This window comes from Elgaria multicarinata, chromosome 6, assembly GCF_023053635.1.
Source record: "Elgaria multicarinata webbii isolate HBS135686 ecotype San Diego chromosome 6, rElgMul1.1.pri, whole genome shotgun sequence".
In the NCBI taxonomy this organism is placed as follows: domain Eukaryota; kingdom Metazoa; phylum Chordata; class Lepidosauria; order Squamata; family Anguidae; genus Elgaria; species Elgaria multicarinata.
This window is the reverse complement of record NC_086176.1, coordinates 27,582,288-27,607,004: the sequence shown is the minus strand read 5'-3', so window position 1 is coordinate 27,607,004 and position 24,717 is coordinate 27,582,288. Positions and strand designations below refer to the sequence as shown.

The following is a 24,717-nucleotide window of genomic DNA, read 5'->3' as shown; positions in this document are numbered from 1 at the left end:
TTGGGGCATTAAAACGTGGAAGCTGAGAAGAAACATTTTGACCTGGGCTGGGATTTCTTCTTTGCTTCAGCTTGGAAGTTATTGATTATTTTGGCAGCAGCCGAATCACTGCTAACAAGTGTTGCCTTCTTTTAAGGGACCCAGAAAAAAACTGGAACTCCGATCATGTCAAAGGGCTTGTGGCATCTCTGATTACTGTGAAAGATGTCTCTACAGCCACAGCACTAGAAGTAGTCGCTGGAGGTCGACTCTACAACGTGGTGGTGGACACAGAGGTATGTTTTGCACATAGATATAATTAAAAGTGCATTACCCAGCCCTCTCGGCCTTTTCCACACATTATGTAGCAGCAAGGCCAAGTTTGGCTCCGGGTGTACACTTGACAGCAATCTGCAGCCAGTCATAACTCTTCTGAGTGTACCTGTATGATAACACCTATTTGAAGACATGTTAGTCTCATTTTAGGTGTGCACCTAAAAATGTCACGTGTGAAGCGGCCCTTATTTCATAACCTCGTCATTTCGTGTGAGGTCTGAGGTGCACAGCTAAAGCCATGCTCATTCAGCTTGTAATCTACCTACAGACGGATACTTATCCGGATGAGAGGGAGTCCTCAAAGTTTAACCCATTTTAAGCCATTGGAAGGCATCTTCTGTTACCACCACAATGTATCATTGATCTAACACTAGCTATGAGCTAAATGGATTAGTATATAAGTATGAAAAATGCCTAACCGTTCCTTCTTCCTGTACTAGGTTACTGGCAAAAAACTGTTGGAAAAGGGTGAACTGAAGCGTCGATACACCATTATCCCGCTGAACAAAATTTCGGCGAGGTGTGTTGGAAAAGAAGCAATCAAAGTGGCCAAAACCTTGGTATGCTTGGTTCTTACAAGGTTTTGCAAAACCATTTTTGCCATCTCTTGGGGTCAATGTGTGCCTGTCTCTTTCTTGTACATACCCACATGCATGGTGGAAAGCTATGCAGTTCTGCCTTCCTCAGCCTGGTGCCCTCAAGAGGTGCTGGACTACAATTCCCATCATTTTCCTCTGCTAGCTGGAGTTTGGTGGGATTGTAGTTCAGCATCACTGGAGGGCACCACTTTGGGGAAGCTTGATCTAGATGATTATTAGTCTTCTTACTATATACTTCACAGTTTGATTTTTCTGCTGAATACCTTTTCACTTGGAGGCCGGGCTGCAAAACCTGTGTGTGTCCCCCAAGGGGGGGCCTGACCCCCACCCTCAATCAAATCCACCCCCTCTCCTTTTCTCTCTCCACTCCCTCTCCCAGATATCCTCATGCAAATAGTTCTTCTCTGTTCTGCTGCTAGCAGTGAAGAAAGAGTGATCTGTCTTTGGACCCCTGGGGGAAGTGGGGAGGGGGGAATACCTGCCTATATTTGTGTCTGTATGAGTGCAGCTTTACACACACGCCCACTTCCCCAAGCCAGCCTCACATACATCTGTCGGAGGAACCCTCCTCCGTGCCCCACCAACTCAAAACATACGCTATGGTGGGACGTGGGAGAGGGCTTTCTCTGTGGTGGCATCCCAGTTGTGGAATGCCCTCCCCCTGGAGGCCCGACTGGCGCCGGCACTGGCTTCATTTCAGCGCCAGGTTAAGACATGGCTTTTTAACAAAGCCTTTGATGGCTAGATCCACCAGTCTTCTTTTAATTGGATTTTACTTTTCTAAATTTCATACTAGTTATAACATACTAATGGTTTACTTTGTTTTAGAATTGTATATTTATTGTTCTGTTTTATATGTATGGTTTTATCTGTACACCGTCCTGAGATCCTTGTGATATAGGGTGGGATATAAATGTTTCAATAAATAAATAAATGCAGCTCTTGCGGGCAAAACATTTGTGCCCTTCTACTTTAAGATGGTGGTTAAAATGCCTCTATTAAAGGGTGTATGAGTGTCTTGCAGTAGCTACTCCGCAACCATCAACTGAACTCTAGCCTCTCTCTAAGCAGAGGGTTGGTGAGAGATCATGGGACAGTTTCCCTCACCTGAAGCCAAATCTCTCCCCCCCCACCCCCAATATATCTGCATCCTGTCACAATTTGAAGACTCTGGGAGGGAGTTCTTGAGTCCACCTCTTTCTCTTGCTGTTGTCCTCTTCTCTTTGTCCAGCGTTAATGCTTTTTCTTTTGAACATTAGGTTGGTGATGACAACGTCCATCTGGCCCTTAGTCTGGTGGGTTATGAATCTGACATTCAAAAGGCAATGGAATACGTCTTTGGGGGCACACTGGTTTGTGACAGCATGGATAACGCCAAGAAAGTCACCTTTGACAAAAGAGTGATGACAAAGACGGTCACACTTGGTGGAGACACCTTTGATCCTCAGGGCACACTGAGTGGAGGTAATGGCTGTCTTCTATTTCATATCACACCTTGTAAGCCTTTCTGTTCTATTTGTTTTTTACAAAATCAACTTTTTTCCTATACCAGACTGTTTGCTAAAAGGCTGCACTTCTAACAGCCTTCTACATATGCCAAAGGCTGGGTTTTAGCACATAGCCTGAATCCCTCTGTTGGAGTGGTCTGTGAACCTCCCGGGGAACTTTGACTAAGAGGTGATATAGACGTTAATAAATGAACAGAATTACAGGTGTGTTCACACATGTGGACATGACCCATGAAGTGACAAAAGCCATCACAGCTCTGCCTCTCCAAAAAGAGCTTTGAGATCACTTGACATGATTCCAAAGGCAATCCTTTCCACGTAAATCCAGTTCACATGCATGGCTGTAGAGTAACATTTGTGTGAATTGATTTTGATTCAAACAAGTGTACAAGCCTTCTATTCTTTTCATGTGCCAGGTGCACGATCACAATCTGCATCGATTTTGTCCAAGCTCCAAGAGGTGAAAGGTGTGCAAGAGGAATTAAAAACAAAGGAGGCTGAGCTACAAATGATAGGAAAGGAGCTAGAGGGTCTACAGGGGACTGCTGAAAAGTATGTATGGACTTACTTGCTTTGCGGCTGAACTTAGGAGTATAAGGGAAAGTTCATCTTATATAGAACAGTATGAATAGTTCATAATGCAGTATTTCAGGGGGAGCTGACTTTTCTTTTCTATATTAAAATCTATAAATAAAAAAAGGATGTATTTAAGCTTGAATTCCTGGAATGTTTTGTTCTGGAAACTGAAGTAATGCTATCTTCACACCAATTGAAGAACACAGTTGTGTAGCAACTGCATTATTTAAAAAAATGCTAAAATGATCACAAGACAGTCATTATGCATTTTAAAAATATTACCGATATCCAGTTGAATTGATTTTTAAAGATACAGAAAAATGGTTGGGTGAAGAACTGATATGTATATTTAAATTGTTACATTTGTTAAGGTATCGTCAGCTGAAGCAGCAATGGGAGATGAAATCTGAAGAAGCTGAGCTATTGCAAACCAAGCTGCAGCAAAGTGCCTATCAGAAACAGCAGGAAGAATTAGATACACTGAAAAGAACCATTGGTGAGGGGGGGTGAAAAACCGAACACAGTGGATTCTAAGTGATTATAGATACTGTTATTTTGGGTTGGAATGTGTAAACCTGCTGCTTGAGGGAGGGAAATAACTTTAAACTAGAACATTTTCTTCAATCGTTTTAAAAGGTAAATTAAATCCAAATGGTAATTTGGTAATGATGTCATTTCTTGGTGACATTAAACTTTGGGTTTTGATGTAACAGTTTACCTCTCCAAAGGCAAATAACTTTCTTAAATCTTCAGGAGCTTTTCTGCAGAGTCAATCCTACTTTGAGTCACCTGTGACTGACATATGTCAGCCCTTCCCTAAGCTGGTGCCCTCCTGATGTTTTGAACTGCAACCCCTGTCATGCTGGACTATTGGCCATGCTGGCTGATAGGACTTGTAGTCCAAAAACTTGCGCATATGAGGTTGGGGAAGGCTGCAGTACATAAAACACAATAAACAATCATAAAACCACAAAACAAAATTTTTGCGAAAATCCTAAGGATTGTACAGTATAAACTGGCTTACAGCTTCAAGATGATGGCATTTTAGATGATGGGTTTTTTTTCCCCAGGTTTCCAAAAAACAAATGGTTGCAGGGGGGAAGGAATTATTTCATTTAAAATATAAATCCAACAGCATCTTTCTGCATAAAAGCCAGGAATTAGTGTTCTATTCCTTTTCAGAGGAAAGTGAGGAGACATTGAAAAAAACAAAAGAGGTACAAACAAAAGCAGAGGAAAAACTCAAAGTGCTGGAAAACAAAATGAAAAATGCTGAAGCGGAAAGGGAGAAAGAGTTGAAAAATGCTCAGCAGAAGCTAGACGGAGCCAAAAAAAAGGCTGACGTTTCCAGCAAAAAGATGAAAGAAAAGGAACAGGTAAAGCTCTTAATGAGGCTAACAATCAGCCAGCATGGAAAAGAATTAAATTGGAGTGATGCTTGAATGTTTATTTTGTTCAAATAGGTTCTCATCGTGTTACAGTTAGTTGAAACTTGTGGCTGTTCCTAAGTAATACTAGCTTGGCGTGGGTGCTTCTGTCATCTCTTGAGTTAAAGAGGATGCCTGCTTTGAAGCATTGACTTTTTGTGCCTGTTTGGACAACACGGTAAACCATGGTCTTAGCTTCAACTGATCCCCCTCCTCTCCAGTACAATCATGGGGGGGGGGAATCAAGTTTTTGCTTTCATTCTTGATTAACTGCATCATATGGTTTTGTTCAAACCTGACAAACTCTGGTTAATCTTAATTATGGTTTCTTTGAAACAAGCCAACTTCAAACCATCAGACTAGGCCCATTCAGAAGACACCTTAAACAATGGTGGTTAAGCCAGGAAGCCAGGCCGTGTTCAGAAGACACCTTAAACCACAACTTTAACCACGGTGAATAAGGCCTTTTGCTTTATTCACCATGGTTAAAGCCATGATTTAAGGTGTCTTCTGAACACAGCCCAGCTTTCTGCCTTAACCACCCTGGTTAAAGCCGTGGTTTAAGGTGTCTTCTGAACAGGGCCACTGACTTGTTTCCACAAACGATTGTTAAGATTAAACACAGTTTAGGATTCAGACTCTGCTAAACTGTGGTTAATCAAAATTAAAAGTAATAGCTTCCAAAGTCTTCCTTGTGACCATTTCTGAGGGAGGCAGGGAGTGTGTGAGCACGATGCTCACTGGGGTTGTTCCTGTCATGATAACCATAGTTTAGTGTGATGTCCAAACTGGCTTGTTCTGTTTTAAGTTGGATTTCCCCCTTCCTTGAAGGAGTTCAGAGTGCTGTGTTAACCTTGCAACAACTCTGAGCAATACGCTAAGTGGAAAGCAGTGACTTGTCTGAGGCCACCCAATGAGTTCCACGGCTGTTTCAGGGGCATTAGCACCTGAACTATCCACAACACGGCACTGACCATTGATTTTCATCAGAGATTCATTTTGTTCAGATCATCTGACTTGATTTGCAACAGCTTTTCTCATACCAAGTTGGGAAAGGTGTTTGTCAGCTCAACTTAGGCCAAGAGCTTTTCGAAAACAATGGGTTTTCTCATATTGTTATGAGCTCGTGGCTTCTTAATTGTGTCCTGTGGAATCAGAGGCTCTTTTAAAGCTTCTTTGGGGCTCCTTAATGAGGAAAAAAATGGCCACAAGCTCCCCTGTAAACAGCTCGCTCACTCCTCCCCTGCAATGTGCAGCTGTAGAAGAGTGTTGGTCTTACTTTTGAGCATGTGCTCATTTCCTGTGGTGCTAGAGTTTGCGACCAGCAGACCTGGCAAGCATCCCACATGAACTGAGAAAATGTCTTAGAACAATACCCCAGAATAAGTAGCCATGGCTGCAGCCCAAGCTTATGAATGCTTATACAGAAATAAATCCCACTAAATTCAGTGGGGCTTACTCCCTTGTAAGTGCCTGGGATTGCAGCATTAATCGCCCTTTTTGTTGTTTAGGAGGTTGAAGCGCTAGTGTTGGAACTTGAAGAGCTAAAACGTGAACAAAACTCTTATAAACAACAGATTGAGGCTGTCAACGAAGCTATTAAATCATTCCAAGGCCAGATTGAGGTTATATCGGCTGAAGTAGCAAAGAACAAGGTTAGTCATGCAACCTTTAGTAAAAAAGAAAGAATGAAAAAGGCTCTGTTTTTTTTTTTTTGTACTTAACACATTTGGTCTGGAACGCTCAACCAAACAATCCTGGTGTGTTTCAAGATACTCAACGCTCCTGGTCAGCAACTAGTTTTTGCTACTTTGAAAAAGGGGTTTGGGGCCTTGGTCTACTCCCCCACACCCGACCCATCTCCTGAAGTAAGCTTGCTGTCAAACCCCGTTGCTCTGACTGCAAGACCCTCTGCTCCCCACTTTTGTCTCTGGGTTCACAACTGGGAGGCCAGGATTTCTCCCCACCCCCTGATGCCCAGGCCTGTTCTTGACCAGCAGCTCCCAGATTTTGATCCATATTCTGAACCTTCTTTATGTGTTTCACTTCAGTTTATAAGTCTTACCCCCACCCCCCAGCCCCATGTCTCATGTAACCATCATCAAGTAGGTTTTTTAGAGGTGCACAAAATTATGCATGGTATGGAGAATGTGGATAGGGAGCCATTGTTCTCCCTCTCTCAACACACTAGAACCCAGGGTCATCCCATGAAGCTGATTGGTGGGAGATCCAGGACAAATAAAAGCAAGTACTTCGTCACACAGCACATAGTTAAATTATGGAACTCGCTACCACAAGAAGTAGTGATGGCCACCAATTTGAATGGCTTTAAAAGGGGGCTGGATAAATTCCTGGAGGTAAAGGCTATCAATGGCTACTAGCCCTGATGGTTGTGTGCTATCTCCAGTATCCGAGGCAATAAGCCTGTGTGCACCAGTTGCTGGGGAACATGGGTGGGAGGGTGCTGTTGCATCATGTCCTGCCTTGTCGGTCCCTGCCCGATGGCTGGTGGGCCACTGTGTGAACAGAGTGCTGGACTAGATGGACCCTTGGCGTGATCCAGCATCAGGGCACTTCTAATGTTCTTACTGTCTCATTTGTTGCCCAGGAGTCTGTAAAGAACACTCAAGAGGAACTGGCTAAGCAAAAGGCGGTGGTCATGGCCCAGGATAAAGCCATTAAAGCCAAATCAGCAGAGGTTGTAAAATACAAAGAACAAAACAATGAATCGCAACTTAAGATTAAAGAGCTGGAACACAATATCAGTAAGCACAAGCGTGAGGCTTCTGACGCGTCCGCAAAGGTATGTTAGCGTTATATCTGTTTCCTGCCTATCACTGTATGAAGTGGCTCAGTTAAGATCAGCTGGAGAAGAGGCCCTTGCTTGTGGAGGCCTGTTTGTCAGGCAGGCAAGACAGGGCTTTCTCCTGCTCTGTTCCTAACTCTCTGTGTTCAGGAAGGGGGTCAAGATGCAGCTTTCTGGCTTAACCACCCTGGTTTAAGATGTCTTCTGAATGGGGCCACATTCTTTTAAGTTGATTTTTGAAATTGTTTTTATGACTTTGGCGTTTTTAAGGTTTTGCTATATTCTCCGTTTGATTGCGATTTGTATTGTTTGAAACTTTTGCAAATGGATGGCTTCAGAAAGGTGGTATAGAAATACAGTAAGTAAATAAATTCCTCACCGGTGGTTGAGTCCGAGTCCCAATATTTCGCTTAATTTTTAAAAAAAATCCTCAAAAAAAATTTCCTGCTATAAATACATGCCAATCCCATGAGCTTCTACAATAAACCTAGAATTAAGACGGCAATGTGAGCGCTGCTAGTCCTGCAAACATTATTGGACTCCCTTTACCTATTAAGAGTGATGCAAGTGTAAAAACCTTGTTCCACTGGCAAATGCAAGATTAACATCCCAAACAGAAGCTTCCATAACACAAAATAAAGTTGCCCTTTTCTACCTGAGATTTACATACGAGACTGCCTTCTCCCGCATCGGCTGCCCCAGTCTCTACATTCTGCTGGGGGAGGCCCTGCTTACCGCATGCCGGCCTACGAAGGTCCGTTGGGCTGTGGTGCAGCATTCTCAGCGGTGGCTCCCACCATGGGAAATAATCTCCCATTGAGATCAGGTGGGCTCCTAGTGTGGAGGTGTTTCTGAAGACAACTTAAGACACATTTGTTTGCCCAGTCATTTCCTGATTTCTAGCTACCCCTGCTTATTTTAAAGAGATGTTATTGTTTTAAAGATTGATTTCATTGTATTTTGTCATGATTTCATCTTGTAAACTGCTTTGAGATTATTATTATTTTTAATGGAAAGTGGTATATACCTTCCCAGAAATAAATTAAAATGAAATACAATGATACAGTCTTAATTAAGCTAAGGCAGTACTTACTCAAACTATAAAACAAAACAGTACCCCATATTTTTTAAATCTAGATTAAAATTGGAAAGTACACATCTTTGATTCTCTCTCTATCACTCTCATAACCTCCCAGAGCAATAGTTCATATTGCCTCCTGATATCCTGTCCTCTCCTTCTGGCCCGTCAGTCAGGACTCATAGATGGGACTTAGCTTCCTGTGCAGCAGTGATGCTTCAGGGGATTCACCTGCTCATGCATGCTGCACTGCAGACTACCTTAGGGAATCTCATTGCATCTTTGCTCGTGCCCTTGGGAGAGGGCTCCTGCACATATATCCTCCCTGCTTGGAGGGGCATAGAATGGTGAATGCTGCACCCACGAAGAGTGTGTGTGTTGATTCCTTCATAACCTCTTGAACTCTACTAGTGTGCCCCAAGAAACAGAAGGGCAGCATCATAGAATCATAGAATAGCAGAGTTGGAAGGGGCCTACAAGGTCATCGAGTCCAACCCCCTGCTCACTGCAGAAATCCACCTTAAAGCATCCCTGACAGATGGCTGTCCAGCTGCCTCTTGAATGCCTCTACTGTGGGAGAGCCCACGACCTCCCAAGGTAACTAGTTCCATTGTCATACTGCTCTAACAGTCAGGAAGTTTTTCCTGGTGTCCAGCCAGAATCTGGCTTCCTGTAACTTGAGCCCATTATTCCTTTTTCTGTACTCTGGGAGGATCGAGAAGAGACCCTGGCCCTCATCTGTATGACAACCTTTCAAGTACTTAAAGAGTGCTATCATGTCTTCCCCCAGCCTTCTCTTCTCTATACTAAACATGCCCAGTTCTTTCAGAACACAGATGAGCAAAAAATAAAAGACAAGGCCAAGATATTGACAGCTCAATGCATTTTTGCTCTTGTTTCTGTTCCCTGAGGGAAATTGCAACAGAAATGTGTTGGTTTACATTGTCTTTGATTAATGTTTTTATACTTAAGGCCTCAACATTAATGCACCATTTGGGAATTGTTGTGCTAAAAGCACTAGGCACTTTTTTTTGCACATGGACATGCTTTTTCAAATGTTCTTGGTTGGTTTCCTCAGGTAGCTAAGATGCTGAAAGACTATGAGTGGATTGCTTCAGAAAAGCACCTTTTTGGCCAGCCAAACACAGCGTACGATTTCAAAACCAACAATCCAAAGGAAGCTGGTCAGAGGCTGCACAAACTGCAGGAGAAGAAAGAGAAGCTGGGCAGGAATGTCAATATGAGAGCCATGAACATGCTTTCAGAAGCAGAAGAAAGAGTTAAGTTCTTACTTCACTCATTTTCTAAGCCACTACAAACATGGTCATGCCACACCTTGCAGTGCCCTGTTCTAATGTGGAAGATGCATATGGTTATGGGTTGATGTTGTTTTTATTATTATCCAAACTGAATACCAGATGCTATGCTATCATACTGGCTGGGTTCACACAACATGCTAACAGACCCCTGATGGATTGTTGTTGAACCATGGGTTATCGTGGTGTTTGAACACTGCTTTTTCCGCAGGGTTGCTTGTTAACCATGCAGTGTGGCTTGTTAACCACTCTGAACAACCCAACAACAAGCCATGGGTTCTCAAGGTGGCTTTTCGAGAAAAATAAGCCACATTGCATGGTTAACAAGCCACCCCGCGGAAAATATACTGTGATCAGACAACACAATAATCCACCCTGCAGAAAACGCAATGGGTTCAGACATGTTAAACCACCCTGCGGAAAATGTACTGCGTTCAGACAACACAATAATCCATGGTGGGTTAGAGTGTTGTATGAACCCAGTGACTGTTTGATTTAGAGCAGGAGGGTGGCACCTCTTTCACCCGAGGGACTGAATTCCGTTTTGGAGAAATTCCTGGGGGCGCATTCCAGTGGTGATTTTAGCCTAAAGCTCTGACTGCCAGTAACTGAGCCTTAAGGGAGGCATTCCAGCCTTTCAGAATGGAGGTGGGGGGGGGGGAACTGCCCCAAAGTTGGAAAACCACCATAATAATGGGGGAGGCCATCTGGGAAACCCCGGAGCTGCGGTTCTGTACCCCTCCTTTAGATGTGCTCATAAACAAAAAATAAAAGGTCTCCAATACCTACTGAAATGATCTTAACAAGGAGTCATTCAAACCTCTATTGATGATAGGGTATAAGTTGTTTATAGGCATTGGAATTCCAATTATAAGGTCTTTGGCAACATCCAGCTGCCCAAAGCATTCAGGTCCCAGAATGCTCAGTTGATATGCTATGAAAAAAATTAAACTCCTGTCATGATAGGTCTGCTGTGGCATCAAGCCACATCAAACAATTCTGGACAGGCAGGGGGGCCTTGAGCTGCGGCTTCTTATCTCAGAAGAATTCCTCTCTTCTTCTGAGCCATTAAAACTGTTGCAGTGTACATTCATACACCAACACCAAATAAATGCAGAGAACTGCACAAAATGATAAAGTTACTGACTTTGCAAATTTAGCTCACTTCAGTGACACCTCCCTGTTGGGTTATTGTGCCAGAACTTTTCTCCTTCTGGAACTCTGTTTGTGCTCAGAAACAAACACACATCACACAGGTCTTACACAGCAGAGCTGGTTTATTTCCTTCAGGCTTCTGTGCAGTTCAATTCAGATCAGTTCAGATCAGCACACTGAGGCATACACAGAGAGCAGTGATCATAGAGCAGTGATCAGTAAGCAGTGATCAGTTCCATTTTACACAAGTGAGAAACTATATACACATCTTACACAATTCTTATCTACATTACATACAGCTGTGATGAGGCTAACTTAGAATCTTGGCAAGGTTCCCAGAACAGCCTCTATCTCAAGGTAATTGCTCACAGATAGTCTTTCTCTATTTAACCCTGAAATAGCCATACACACACAATTTTAATGACTTAGCAAGTATTTCTTTTCATATACTTAACAGTCCTCCTCTTGCGCATGTTGTTTAAATTGTGTTACAATCTGAGACCCAGCTTTAAAAGCATCTCTTTGTGTTTTACCATTGATACTGGTTTTGTGAATAAATCAGCCAACATCATTTCAGATGGACAATATTCAAGCTTAATCCAGCCCTTCTGAATTATATCTTTCACATGAGAATAACGAACATCCACATGTTTAGTTCTTGGTTTACACTTTTCAGATGTAGCCATACTAATACATGCCTGATTATCCTCAAATATGGTTACTGGTGTCTCAATTTCCAACCTTAGATCAGCAAATAATTGTTTATACCACTCAATCTCATTACAAGCCAGAGATAAGCTGATATATTCTGCTTCTGCACTAGAGGTTGCTACACAATTTTGTTTTCTTGTATACCAATCAATCAAGGATTGATTGTAAAAGAATGCTGCTCCACTGGTAGACTTTCTATCAATTGCGTTAGCCCAGTCAGCATCTGCATAAACACAGAAATTTCCATCTTTGTGTGTAGATATTTCCAATTTGTAATTGATTGTACCTTTTAGATATCTCAATACACGTTTTACAGCTGTCCAATCAGTTACAGAAGGTTTTGTCATTTTTCTGCTTAAAAGATTTACAGCAAATGTAATATCTGGTCTACTTAGGTTTGCTAGATAAAGTAAACTTCCAATCACACTCTGATATTTCTGTATGTCTTCCATTTCAGTACTGTCTGTCTGATTTTGAAAATCAGTGACCATAGGAGTGGCAACAATTTTACAATTCTCCATGCTGTGTTCTTCCAGCAATTTTTTAATTTTGCCACTTTGTTCAATCAGAAATGACCCTGTGTTAGAATCTTTTGAAATTTGCATTCCCAAATAACTTTTCACTGAACCAAGGTCTTTTAACTCAAAATGTCTTTGCAGCTGGTTTACAAATGTGTTTTTCTGTTCTTCTTCATTAAAAACCAGTAACAAATCATCTACATAAATCAGCAAATACACTACATTTGAACCATCCTGTTTTGTGTACAAACAATGATCAGCTTTGCTTTGTTTAAAACCCATTTTGATCAATACATTGTCCAGTTTCTTATTCCAACACCTTGCTGCTTGCCTCAAACCATATATGGATTTTTTCAATTTACAAACTAACCCTGGATTTTTAACAAAACCTTTTGGTTGAGTCATGTAAATTTCCTCAGTTAAATCTCCATATAAGAAAGCTGTTTTGATGTCAAAATGAAATACATTCAATTGTTTTTCTGCTGCAATTTTTAACAAAAGTTTTACACTTGAGTATTTTGTTGTAGGTGCATAAACTTCTTCAAAATCTATTAGATATTTTTGAGCAAATCCTCTTGCTACCAATCTTGCTCTGTAACGTTCCACCTGTCCTTTCTCATTTTGTTTTACTTTGAATACCCATTTACAGGTAATGGCTTTACGACCTTCAGGTAAAGGTACTAGCTCCCACGTTTCATTTTTTTCCATTGCTCTGATTTCCTCTGACATTGCTTCATGCCAGCCCTGAGCTTCTGTAGGTTCCATTTCCTGAATTTCCTCAAATGAAGTAGGTTCATAGGCTATTAGTAAAGCTCTATGAGAAACCTGTTTGCTTTGGTATTCATCTGAATAACGAATTGGAGCTTTGCGTTCCCTTTCTGATCGTCTTGGCATAGTTACAGGCATAGTTTCCTCCTTTACAGTTTCTTCCCCCTCTCTCTCTTGCTGAGATTGTTCAGGAATTTCTTCTGTTTCTACAGCTTTCTGTTCTACAGGCAAACTTACATACTGTTTTGTTTCCTGCATTTGTTCATGAAAAACTACATCTCTGCTCACAATTACACTTTTGTGATATGGAGACCACAAACGATAGCCTTTTGTTTGTGTATCATATCCCAACAGTTTACATTCCAAACCTCTCTGAGCTAGTTTTCCTGGTCTGTTTTCTTTCTGAATATGAGCAAAACATTTACTTCCAAAAACCCTTACATGTGACACTCTAGGTTTTCTTTTGTAAAACATTTCATATGGGGTTTTTTCATGTACAGAGTGGTAAAGCCTGTTTAACAAATAATTTGAGGTGGACAAAGCTTCTGCCCAGAACAGATTAGACAATCCTGACTCTTTCAATAGAGCTCTTAACATGTTCTGCAAGGTTCTGTTTTTCCTTTCTGCAACTCCATTTTGAAATGGTGAATATGGAGCAGTAAGGTCATGTTGTATACCCTCATCACTGAGGAATTTTTTAAATTGGTTGCTAAGAAATTCACCTCCCCGGTCCGTTCTTAGATTAGCTATAGGTTCTTTAAATCTATTTTTACTCCACTTAACAAAGGCTTTAAACTTTCCAAAAGTTTCACTCTTCTGTTTTAACACATACACAAATCCAAATCTACTGTAATCATCAACAATAGACAAGAAAAATCTGTTTCCTCCTTGACTTGTCTCAAAAGGACCTGCAAGATCTGCATGTATTAATTCAAAAATTCTTTTTGTTGTTCTCTCACTATGTTTTGGAATGTTTGACTTATGACACTTGGTTTCACTGCATACATTACATTCTACATAGTTAGAACATGGTTTGATTTTCACCCCTTCACACAATTCTGGAATCTTAGAAATTGTTTTATAGTTAGCATGACCAAATCTTTTATGAGTTAAATGGATACACTCTTGGTGTGGTTTGCAATTGGCTATTGTTTTTGTTGTGACTTTGCTGGCTACAACTTCATTTTTTGTACAAGTATTAATCACATACAAAGATTCTTTCATTATTCCTTGCACACACACCTTGTTTCCCTGTTTTATAGTACAATTTTCTTCAGTAAAACAAACTTCATACCCCATTTCTGTTAACTGAAACACACTTAGAAGGTTTGTTTCTAATTCTGGTACATATAAAACACTTTGTAGTTCAACTCCCAGACAATCAAAATATACATTACCCACACCACAAATCTGGATTTTTGTTCCATTTGCAAGGGTAACACACTTTTGCTCTGAAGTAGAAGTTTCCAAGGTTACAAATGAAAGTTTGTCTTTTGCCATACTTATTGAAGCCCCAGAGTCCAAAAACCAAGGATTCATTGTCTCTTTGACTCTTGCTAGAAGACACTTCTTTGTTGATTCAGCTTCATTCATTTTGTTTTCTTCTCTCCACTTTGCTGTCGACTGCTTTTTCTTCTTCTTCTTGTTGTTGCAATCCCGCCATAAATGTTCTGTGGAACCACAATTAAAGCATTTCCTTGCCTTTAATGCAGCCACCACGTCAGAAGATTTATGGCTTTGTTGAAATTCAGCCACAGGATGTTTAAAGCTCTGTTGTTTTGAAGCTTGTCTTCTTTCATAGGTTTCCAGTAGTTTTCCAGCTACATACTCGAGGGTTAAATTTTTCTCCTCTTGACTTTCCATCATGGTGACAACCGCATCGTACGATGAATCAAGACTTGACAAAATCACATAAACTTGGTGTATAGTTTTAAACTCCATCCCTCGTGCCCTGAGTTGATTGAAGATTTCTCTCATGCTTTTCAAATGGTTTGACATAGACTCCCCTAGTTTCAGCTTCATTCCATACAGTTTCCGGGTTAGAATTACTTTACTGCCCGCTGTTTCTCTTTGATATACAGCTTGTAGCGCATTCCAGCACTCTTTTGATGTATTCAAAAACTGAATGAAGGAAATTTGAGAGTCTTCCACAGCTAATGCAATAACTGCCATTGCTTTTGCATCGTCCTTAAACCATTTAGCATTCTGTGGATCTGCTCTATCTGGTGGATCCTCTGTGACTACATACCACAGTTCAGCCTGAATCAGATACATTTGCATTTTGTAAGACCATAATGCATAGTTAGAGTCATTCAGCTTTTCTAACAATTGATGCAAACCAGACATATTAGCTCCTGCCATTCCCTCTGCTTTAGGAATTGGTATCTCACCGTCCTCCTGCTCAGAGTCCTCCTCAGAGTCAGCCGACTGAGATTATTCCTCACTTTGCAGCACTGGCTTTAGCTTGATGTCTTCCTCCATCAACAGTCTTCTGTTTTAGCAGACTCCTGGTTCTGATACTGCACCGTTCCCACCAAGTTCTGGTTCTTCTGCCTGGGTTAAGCTGGCGTAGGCTTCCTGGACTGGACTAGACTGGGCCCATAACCTTTGTTGGGTTATTGTGCCAGAACTTTTCTCCTTCTGGAACTCTGTTTGTGCTCAGAAACAAACACACATCACACAGGTCTTACACAGCAGAGCTGGTTTATTTCCTTCAGGCTTCTGTGCAGTTCAATTCAGATCAGTTCAGATCAGCACACTGAGGCATACACAGAGAGCAGTGATCATAGAGCAGTGATCAGTAAGCAGTGATCAGTTCCATTTTACACAAGTGAGAAACTATATACACATCTTACACAATTCTTATCTACATTACATACAGCTGTGATGAGGCTAACTTAGAATCTTGGCAAGGTTCCCAGAACAGCCTCTATCTCAAGGTAATTGCTCACAGATAGTCTTTCTCTATTTAACCCTGAAATAGCCATACACACACAATTTTAATGACTTAGCAAGTATTTCTTTTCATATACTTAACACTCCCCCTAAAGAAAAACAGGGGGGAAACATCAATTGAAACTTAACCTGCCCCATGCCAAATTACATGACTTTCAATCTTGTCTGTTCTAGTACAATGACTTGATGAAGAAGAAAAGAATTGTTGAGAATGACAAGTCTAAAATTCTTGCAACGATTGTGGAACTTGATCAAAAGAAAAACGAAGCTTTAAACATTGCCTGGCAAAAGGTAAGCCTCATTTACGTACACTGTAATTTGGAATTCTTTTCTGTGCAGACTCAAGAACACACTTTGTTTCTTCGGTCTGTCTTTGGGGGTTAGCCAGGATGCACCACTTTGTCCATTTTAAATACTGCTTGACATACCTAAATATCTCATCAAACGAAACAGAGTGGACAAACAGGTTTCAGTCACCTATGGAATGGCTGTAAATGCTGAAATGGAGATCACGATTCAGCTCCAATTTCATTCTGTAAGTCTTATTTGAAACTGTGACATTGGCGTTCAATTTTCTAGGTAAACCAAGACTTTGGATCAATTTTCTCAACACTTCTGCCAGGGGCCAACGCGATGCTATCTCCTCCGGAGGCGCAAACGGTTCTAGATGGCCTGGAGTTCAAAGTTGCCTTGGGAAACACTTGGAAGGAAAACTTAACTGAATTAAGCGGGGGCCAAAGGTTAGTGGATTTCGGGGCGGTGTTGGTGGGACAGAAACATAGCATAAAATCATAGACAACCCACCCACCCACCTGGCTTCTGCTTAATTATTTTTTCCTCTTTCTCCCTAAGTGCAGAGAGTGCTTGGGTTTTGTTCTTTACTCTATGTAGCAGAATCTGGATATAGACTTGGTTAAGATGCACAAATGCAGTGAAGTGATATATCATCTTCAGCTGGAACGTAGAGTGCAGTTTCTGAGGGTCTTTTCGTTAGAAACTAATCCCAAATTGCGGCGCAAAACCAATAAAACACAGGGAAGTCCCATGGCATGGACCAATTAAAACAGGGAAGCACAGTAACATAAATAAACAGGGGCTTACGAGATACAGCAACCCAACTCCTATCAAAAGCCTTCCCCCAACCTGGTGCTTTCCAGGGTGTTGGGCTACAACTCCCAGCATTCCCAACCAGCCATGGAGAAGGCAGGGTGGATGGTGTTACTTAATCATTAACAGCACGTGTTCCTGGTTCAAATCTCAGCTCATTCTCACTGAACCTGCGGATAGCCTTGGGCAATTAGCCTCATCCCACCCGTTTTAAAATGGCAATAATAAACATTTAAAAGAAGGTGCAGTTGTTACCAAGGTTAATTGAGCATGCATTTATACTAAAACCAAAATCCATTCAGTACCCAAGCTGATCTTACTCACACCCAAGACAAGACGAGGTTTGCATGAGGATTTTTTTTTTAAAAAAAACCCCACAAACTCCCAGCTTGATGATTAATCTCAAAGAGAATTATTCCACTATATAGTAACTTGCACCATTTCTTCATCCAGAAATTATATTTTTATTCCAGAAAACTAGAAACTCCTCCCAAAGTATATCTAAAAAGGGACAGTCAACATCTTCCTCTCTTTCGTTTTGGTAGGTCCCTCGTAGCTTTGTCTTTGATCTTAGCCATGCTCCTCTTCAAGCCTGCCCCAATTTACATCCTGGATGAGGTTGATGCAGCCCTCGATCTCTCACACACCCAGAACATTGGGCAGATGCTTCGGACCCACTTCCGTCATTCCCAGGTAAGAAGCCAATAACGAAGAGCTGTCATTCACAAGGGCAACCTTCTAAAACCGTGGAAGAGTTCCAGTCCTGGCTGTGCCACAGGGCTTGTTGGGTTGTCCTGGGCAGGTCCACTCTGCAGCCATTATTTTTCTCCTGCTTTTTTTTTTTTTTTTTTTAAGTAGGAGCTGTATATGGGGCATGCATCAACATGTTGCATTGTATCCCCCACCCACAAGAGAGGTGCTGCTCTCTTCTAGGTTCCAGCCAGGCTGCAACAGGAGCCTAGTTATGTTGTGCAGGCTGGGGCGGAGGAGCAAATTACAGGAAGCAAGAACGGGGAGGGGGGGACACCATTTTCCTACCTTCCCCCAAGGACTTACCATGCTGAGCTATATAGTACTAGAAGGCTCAGCTTTGGGGCTGACTGGAAACCCTGAATTTGACCATTTTATAGCTATATGGAGGGCCTTCTCTGCTGTGGCACCCCGGCTGTGGAATGAGCTCCCTAAGGAGGTTCGCTTTGCACCTACATTATATGCTTTTAGACACCAGGTGTCTAAAAGACACCAGGTGTCTTCACCAGGTGAAGACCTTTTTATTCTCCCAGCATTTTAACAGTCTATAAATAAATTTTAACTTGGTGTTTTAAATTTGTAATTTTGCATGGCTGCTGTTTTTATCTGGTTGAGCTTTTATATTGTATTTTATACTATGGTTTTATACTGTTGTTTTATACTTTGAATGTTTTTAATTTTTGTGAACCGCCCAAAGAGCTCTGGCTATTGGGCAGTATAGAAATGTAAAAAATAAATAAATAATAAAGGGATGAGGTCTGGTAGTGGGAAAGAGAAATTAACTTTTCCTTCCTCTCTTTGAAACATCCCTGTAAAATGACATCATATGATACACGTGCACATACACACAGCAGGATACTTGGGGCAGTACCCAACTTTGTCGTTCCAGAATGACAGTGTTGGCTACTACCCTTAATATTAGCTGTTAAAGATTTGTACAGGCCAATCTTATCAGAAATGATTACAGTTAGTTAAGCTAAATAGACAGACCCCACTGCTAACCTTGACTGGTCAATTATCTCTTCATTCCCCCACCCACCCGCACCATTCAACTGACATCTCAATGCTTTTTTAGTAGCCACCTTTCACATCCGAACTGATAGCCACTCAATCATCCAAGTTTGCTGTTAAAGGGGAAGACTTAATGACAGGCAAGCATCACAGTTGGCAGGGTGTGCCAACCCTCTGGAGCAGATCCGAAGGTTGCACAGGGCACTGCAGGATATGCAAGTCCTGTTCCACAAGTGGCATCCTTCTCATAGCAGAATGAAGGATCTGGATCCAACCCCCAGTATTGTCTTGCTGCCACACTATGTTGTGGCTACTAAATTGCATTCATTTCTGAGGTCCTAAGCAAATGTGACGGCCATTCTCCTCAAACTAAAGTAGCTTAAACTTTAGCACTTGGGTAGGGACCTAAGCTCTGGCAGTGTGCATGCAGAAAGTCCCAAGTTTCTCCAGGTAGGGCTAGGAAAGGCTCCTGCCTGTAACCCTGGAGAGCTGCTGCCAATCAGTGCCAATACAGGGGTGGGCAGAAATTAGATCTCCAGATGTTTTGGACTTTTAACTCCCAGGTGCCCCTGCTAGCATGGTCAACGGTCAGGAATGCTGGGAGTTAGAAGTCCAAAACATCTGGAGCTCTGCTTTCTGCCTACTCCTGGGCTAGATCAACCTGTGAACTGACTTGGTATAAAACAGCTCCCTATGTTCCCATAAAGCCAAGTTAAGACTATATATGCTTCTACGTGGTTTTTTGCTGCCTCTTGCACTATTATAGTGTCGATGTTTTACTCTACACTACCCCAAAATCTGAATTTGCTGAAGGGTGACATAAATATGTTTTAATAAAATATTTCTATTTTTTTTAAAAAAAAAATTGTTATGGTGTTTATAGTGTGTTCTTTTAGCTGCCTCAAAAGCGATAGCGAGATCAAAACTCTTGAAATGTTAACAGTGATTTTATCTGCTTATAAGAGGCCTGCAGTTAGAAAACGTTATTCAACTGATAGCTTGATTTCATAATAGGAAGAGAAAGGTGATGACCATGTTTCAGATGTATGCTAACAACGCATTTTCCCGTTCCTAGTTCATTGTGGTATCATTGAAGGATGGCATGTTCAACAACGCAAATGTACTCTACAAGACTAAGTTTGTGGACGGTGTGTCTACTGTGGCCCGTTATACTCAGGCTCAGAATGGAAACAGTGGTTCCAGTCAGCAAAGAGTGGATAAGGCCAAAATGAAGGAGAAGCGGCAAAGAGTGCAGGTGGATGTTTGAAGAGTCAATGTCTCCTGCACCACAGTAGCCTGGTGATGCTTTTCGCTTTAAAAAGTATAGACTATTATGTAACACAAACCTGTCCTGTACTTAGTAGTGATGATACTCCATATTTTAACTTTCCTCTCCCTAGAGCTGCCAAACTATTGGATGTTGTCCATTTTTTATAAAATATTTTGAAATTTCTTCTTGGCACAGCCTACCAGTATGGCGCTTAAAATACAGGGAAATCATCAAAATAAAACTATTAATGTAAAATAGTTTAATATAGTTTAGAAAAATCTTGTATTCAGAGACTTGTAAATATTCTTGCTGTCCTTTCTCTTGTTGATAATTGGCTAGTACTGATGTCTTCAGCAACGTGAAAATGACCCATTTGCATTTAATATAAGCCAAATAACCTCTGTAAAACGTATCTCCTTCTGCTTGAAGGCCAGAGCCTTCCATGGAGTTCCGCTTCCAGGGGGTTTATTGCTATTGCATTGTCCATCCTTTAAAGGTTTGTGTTTAGGAATGCAAACACACATTGCAGGATTTTGCTCCAGTAATAACTTATGGCAAGATGGGAAAGGAAACACTGAAGGCTTCTACTCCCACAAGCCAGCATTTAAAAGGGCTAGGAAAGCAGAAAGAATATAAAATAGAAATGGCGGTGTGCAGCACCCTCATGGCTCTTATCTTCTCTTGCTTTTTAAGTAATCTTTATATTCAGCTTTATTTTTGTGTTCTGTGAAGTTGTCATGAAATGTTCATCTAATAAATCAGTTGAAACAGTGGCGTATTTTGATCTTTCTGCCTTGACCCTAGCAACCGATAAAGAGAATTTCTGCAGTAGAGATGGCTGAGTGTCTTACCTGAAACACTTTTTGTGGCTGTCTCAGTGAGATGGGGCTTATAGATCAGGACCAGCCCCTTCAAGGAGATGGAGTTGCGTGAAGGACTGGATGGCTGAGCCAAACCCTGTGGCACAGGAAGACCTGCTTTCATCGTGATGGAAAGCAAAGAAGGGGAGCTGGGATGTGTGTTCGTGCTAATCATGGAAAGCTAGCAAGAGTGGGACTGCCTGCTGCAGTGAAATATTATTGTAACTGGAGCCTGAATTTTTCAAAGAAAACCGTCCTAGAGAGGCTGAGGAGAGAACTCACACTTCTTGCCCTGCATGCTTCAGCTTTGAACTTTAGCTCAGCAAAGTTTGGATCATGTGGTTCAAGTAGGCAATTCAGCCTCCACACATTTCTCCAGAAAGACATTTAACACTGCACCTCTAGGTAGTCTGCTCACTAGTGGAAGAGGCACTGACTCCTTAATTCTAACACACTTGGGTTTTCCTCCTCTAATTTGAGGTGGGCTTTTGGCCAGATAGGACATTCCTCCCAGATGTTAAGTCCTAACTTCCCCATCTCACAAAGCTTTTCTGCCTGTTGCCACGATGCTCAAAGAAGTAGCTGTTCCTAGTGATCTGCCAACCATTAAAATGCCCTGAAGCACACAGCCTGTCCCTAAACAGGTGGTTCGGAGGAAAGGGATCCATCTCCTTTCTAGGATAGACTTCTGAATGTACACAGTGAATCAAGCAATCCCCATAGTTGATTTTCTTGAGGAGGGATGAAAATACATAAACAAAAAACAAAATAGAAGTTAAAATACAGTAAGATGAGTAAGTTCCTACCTGGGATTCAGCAATTACTGTTATGCTAGATATATACATGCAGAGCAAGCTGTGGTGGTGGAATATATTACCATATGCAATTCAAAGTGGTTCTGTCTTCTATTCTGCCAAATAAATCAAGCTGAAGATACCTAAGGATTAGGTATGATGTCTTTTTGGAGACAACTAAAAACAACCAATTTAAACCTGAATTGTAACTGCAAGTCTTCATCTGTAAGGCAGAATCATTTTGCTAGATTAATATTTCTTAAAACGTATCAAAATTCAACACTACGCTGGAGCTGAGAGATGGCTTTATGAGACAGTAATCTTAGGCTGTACTGAAGCGGATGTTATTCTTAGGAATGAAACATGCTTGAAGGTGGTGGTGTGCTTACCTGATGTGGTGATCTTAAATCTGCACGTGGATGTTCAATGGGCAAATTCAGTAGCAGCTACTATGAATGCACTTTACTAGCTGCTACACAAATGAAGATTTTCACTATTATCTCAGCTGCTTGAACTGTGTAGCAGTTAATATGAATAAGACATGAACAGTTAAGGTTCACTTTTTTTCTGTAGGGAATTTTGGCCCTGCCCCTCCCTTCTTCAAAAAATGTTTTCAAGACTGTCTCCCTCTAGAAATAACAAACAGTTCTTTAGGCTAAAGTGACAAGTGAAGAATGGGGCAAAAAATTATACCCCATGATATGGATGTTTGCATATGGGGGAATACAGGCTTGTGTCCCCACATGATAATTACACATAACCAAGGAATACCAATGATAACAAGACTTCAAAGCCAAGAAGCAGACTTTGGCATAAATATTTTGAATGGGAAGCATGCTGGAGCCCAGCATGGCCATTTCCCCTCCTTAGGGGCTCAATGAGTAGGCAGTGAATTTCACTGGCATGGAGGATAAAAATGGCCGCTCTCTTTCCACCCTAACTAAATGATGGAGACAGAGAACTAGTTTGTCTTGCAGCAAAGAGGTAATGAAGGCCTTCATGGACAGAAGCACCAACTGCCTCAAGAGCAAAAGGGCTAAAACTAGGAGGGTTTTACTCCTGATTGACACTTCAAGTCTAACATTTGAACAGCCCTGCTTCAAAAGTGAGTCAGAAGGGATAACCCGCTCTGTATACCTTCCACCACCAACAGAATTAGCAATTATATCCAAGAAGAGGTCATGCTCCTTTATTTGTTACCCTTTATGTGGGAAGGTTTCTTTCAGTCAATCCATTTACATATTTGACATCCAGATACAGAAATTCAATGTCGTGAATTTAATGGAGACCTTTCTTGCAACATTAGAAATCTTTCAACAGAGAACAGTTTGTAAAGTCAGTGGGATGCTAAAGTGTCAAATTTATACACTTCAATCCAGGTATACAAAGCAGCATTAAACAGCAGCACAAACGCCCATATTTGGGCAACAGTGTTTTATAGTGCAATTGTTTTCAGAGGAAAACATAACTCTCCAAAGGCCACTTTTTTCAGATCAAGTCAGCAAATTTAAAAGGGACAGGTATTTGACCTCTAAGTCAACTTTTTGCAGGTAGGTTTCTCATAGAGGCACATGTTTTATTTGAGACGTTCAGAATCTAAATTTGGAAGAAAAAAGGATATTCAGAGAAGCTATTCATCAAACTTGCACATTCCAGGTAGTTCTTATTGTTGTTAGTCTGGAATTTTTAAAGTCTTCTGTACAGTTAATATAAATTTCCGTTTGGAAATATCTACTACAGCAGCTGCTCCAAACTCAAATTTTAGATCCCATCTCAAAATACTGCAGCCCTTTGCTGAAGAGTCGTATCAGAGACCTAGCACATTTAGTATACAGTTGTCGCGGGTTCTATAAAACACTCAAAATGACTGTTGCAAAAGAAAAAAGCAGCACTCAACATTTCCGCTTCATACGAAGGGGGGGGGGGGGGAGACACCAAAACTTTCTTGCGACACAAAATGGGGAATTCGCTAAAAATTATGCAAAGATCTTATGCCTACAAACATTCAGTTTCATAGATGTGCTTGGCAAACTCAAAGATAAAAAAGCAATAAGCAGCTTTCTGTAATACATTTAAAATCTTTTAGACGCGCTTACAGCACCTCACATTTCCTTAGCCACAGATGCTGGGTAGAAGGCTTTTAACAAACAGGCAAAGTCTGACAACACACACATACCAGTCACAATTTCTCATCACTTCAGTTTTAAGGGCTCGTTCATAACATGCCAGCAGACCTGAAAATGGGGCAGGGCATCCGGAACGTGCATCCCACCTTCACCACCACTTTGAGGTAACATGTAACCCGGGACACAGGGACCTATATTAAGCCCCACTGCATATTCAGGATTTCTGGACAGCGCTAAGTATGAAGCAACACTAAAATCCCCCTTTCCTGTCAAACACATTAAAACTCTCAAGAATGGGTTGGTTCAAACAGCTAGTGCTTCACCCAGTCATCTCGGGAAGCCTGCAGGGCTGCAAACGCATCTGCCAAAATTTGCATGATCAAAACAACTTAAATGTTTATTGTGGCAGCTGCATATTCAGACCCCTTGTGGAGACATTGGGCCATATAACTATGAGCCCACTGGTGGCTCTGCATGATGCTGGAGTGAATTAGGTAGGGGCTTCCAACTGTGGCAACAGGCCCAAAGTGTATCATCTGTTCCACAGGACAGTTTTGTACGTTGCAAACTTCTTAACACAGAAGGCAATTCCATGTAGGAATAAACAGGCTACGTGGTATATAGACCTTCATGAGAGACATGCTACAAACAACACCTTACATGCAAGAACATCACACATGACAGATTGTCTTGAGGTGGGCAACTTGTGGTCCTCCACATATTTTGGCCTACAACTCCCATGATCCCTCATCATTGGCTATGTTGGCTAGGGTTGATGCAAGTTGTAGGCTGAAATATCTGAAGGACCACAGCTGTCCACCCCTCTATTAGCAGGTAGCACACCAATTCCTACACAGTACTTTCTTCTGAGTATGTATTATGACAAACCTTCCAAGTCTTGATGAAATTCATGGTAGTGAAGTTATATGAACTAAAAAATTAACTTCACTAAGAAATCTTTATTAAAATTGGAGCAAATGTCACTTATGCTTTTGCAACTACAGGTGGGGGGGGGAATGACAGGGTAACAGGGCTATTTAACACAACTGCATTTTTACTCCGAGTTA

At 41.4% G+C, this 24,717-nt stretch overlaps 1 protein-coding gene across 1 annotated transcript in view; it reads left to right on the top strand.

The window, feature by feature from the left end:
- SMC2 (structural maintenance of chromosomes 2) overlaps positions 1–20,513 on the top strand; it is a 33,881-nt gene extending 13,368 nt beyond the window's left edge. The window contains exons 13-25 of the mRNA XM_063128532.1: positions 137–275; positions 756–875; positions 2,174–2,378; positions 2,839–2,974; positions 3,370–3,494; positions 4,181–4,374; positions 5,937–6,080; positions 7,034–7,228; positions 9,388–9,588; positions 15,907–16,023; positions 16,312–16,472; positions 17,385–17,532; positions 19,676–20,513. Coding sequence (XP_062984602.1) covers positions 137–275; positions 756–875; positions 2,174–2,378; positions 2,839–2,974; positions 3,370–3,494; positions 4,181–4,374; positions 5,937–6,080; positions 7,034–7,228; positions 9,388–9,588; positions 15,907–16,023; positions 16,312–16,472; positions 17,385–17,532; positions 19,676–19,867 — 2,077 coding nt within the window. The 3' untranslated portion in view covers positions 19,868–20,513. The remainder of the gene's footprint in view (positions 1–136; positions 276–755; positions 876–2,173; positions 2,379–2,838; positions 2,975–3,369; positions 3,495–4,180; positions 4,375–5,936; positions 6,081–7,033; positions 7,229–9,387; positions 9,589–15,906; positions 16,024–16,311; positions 16,473–17,384; positions 17,533–19,675) is intronic.
- Positions 20,514–24,717: the final 4,204 nt, after the last annotated feature.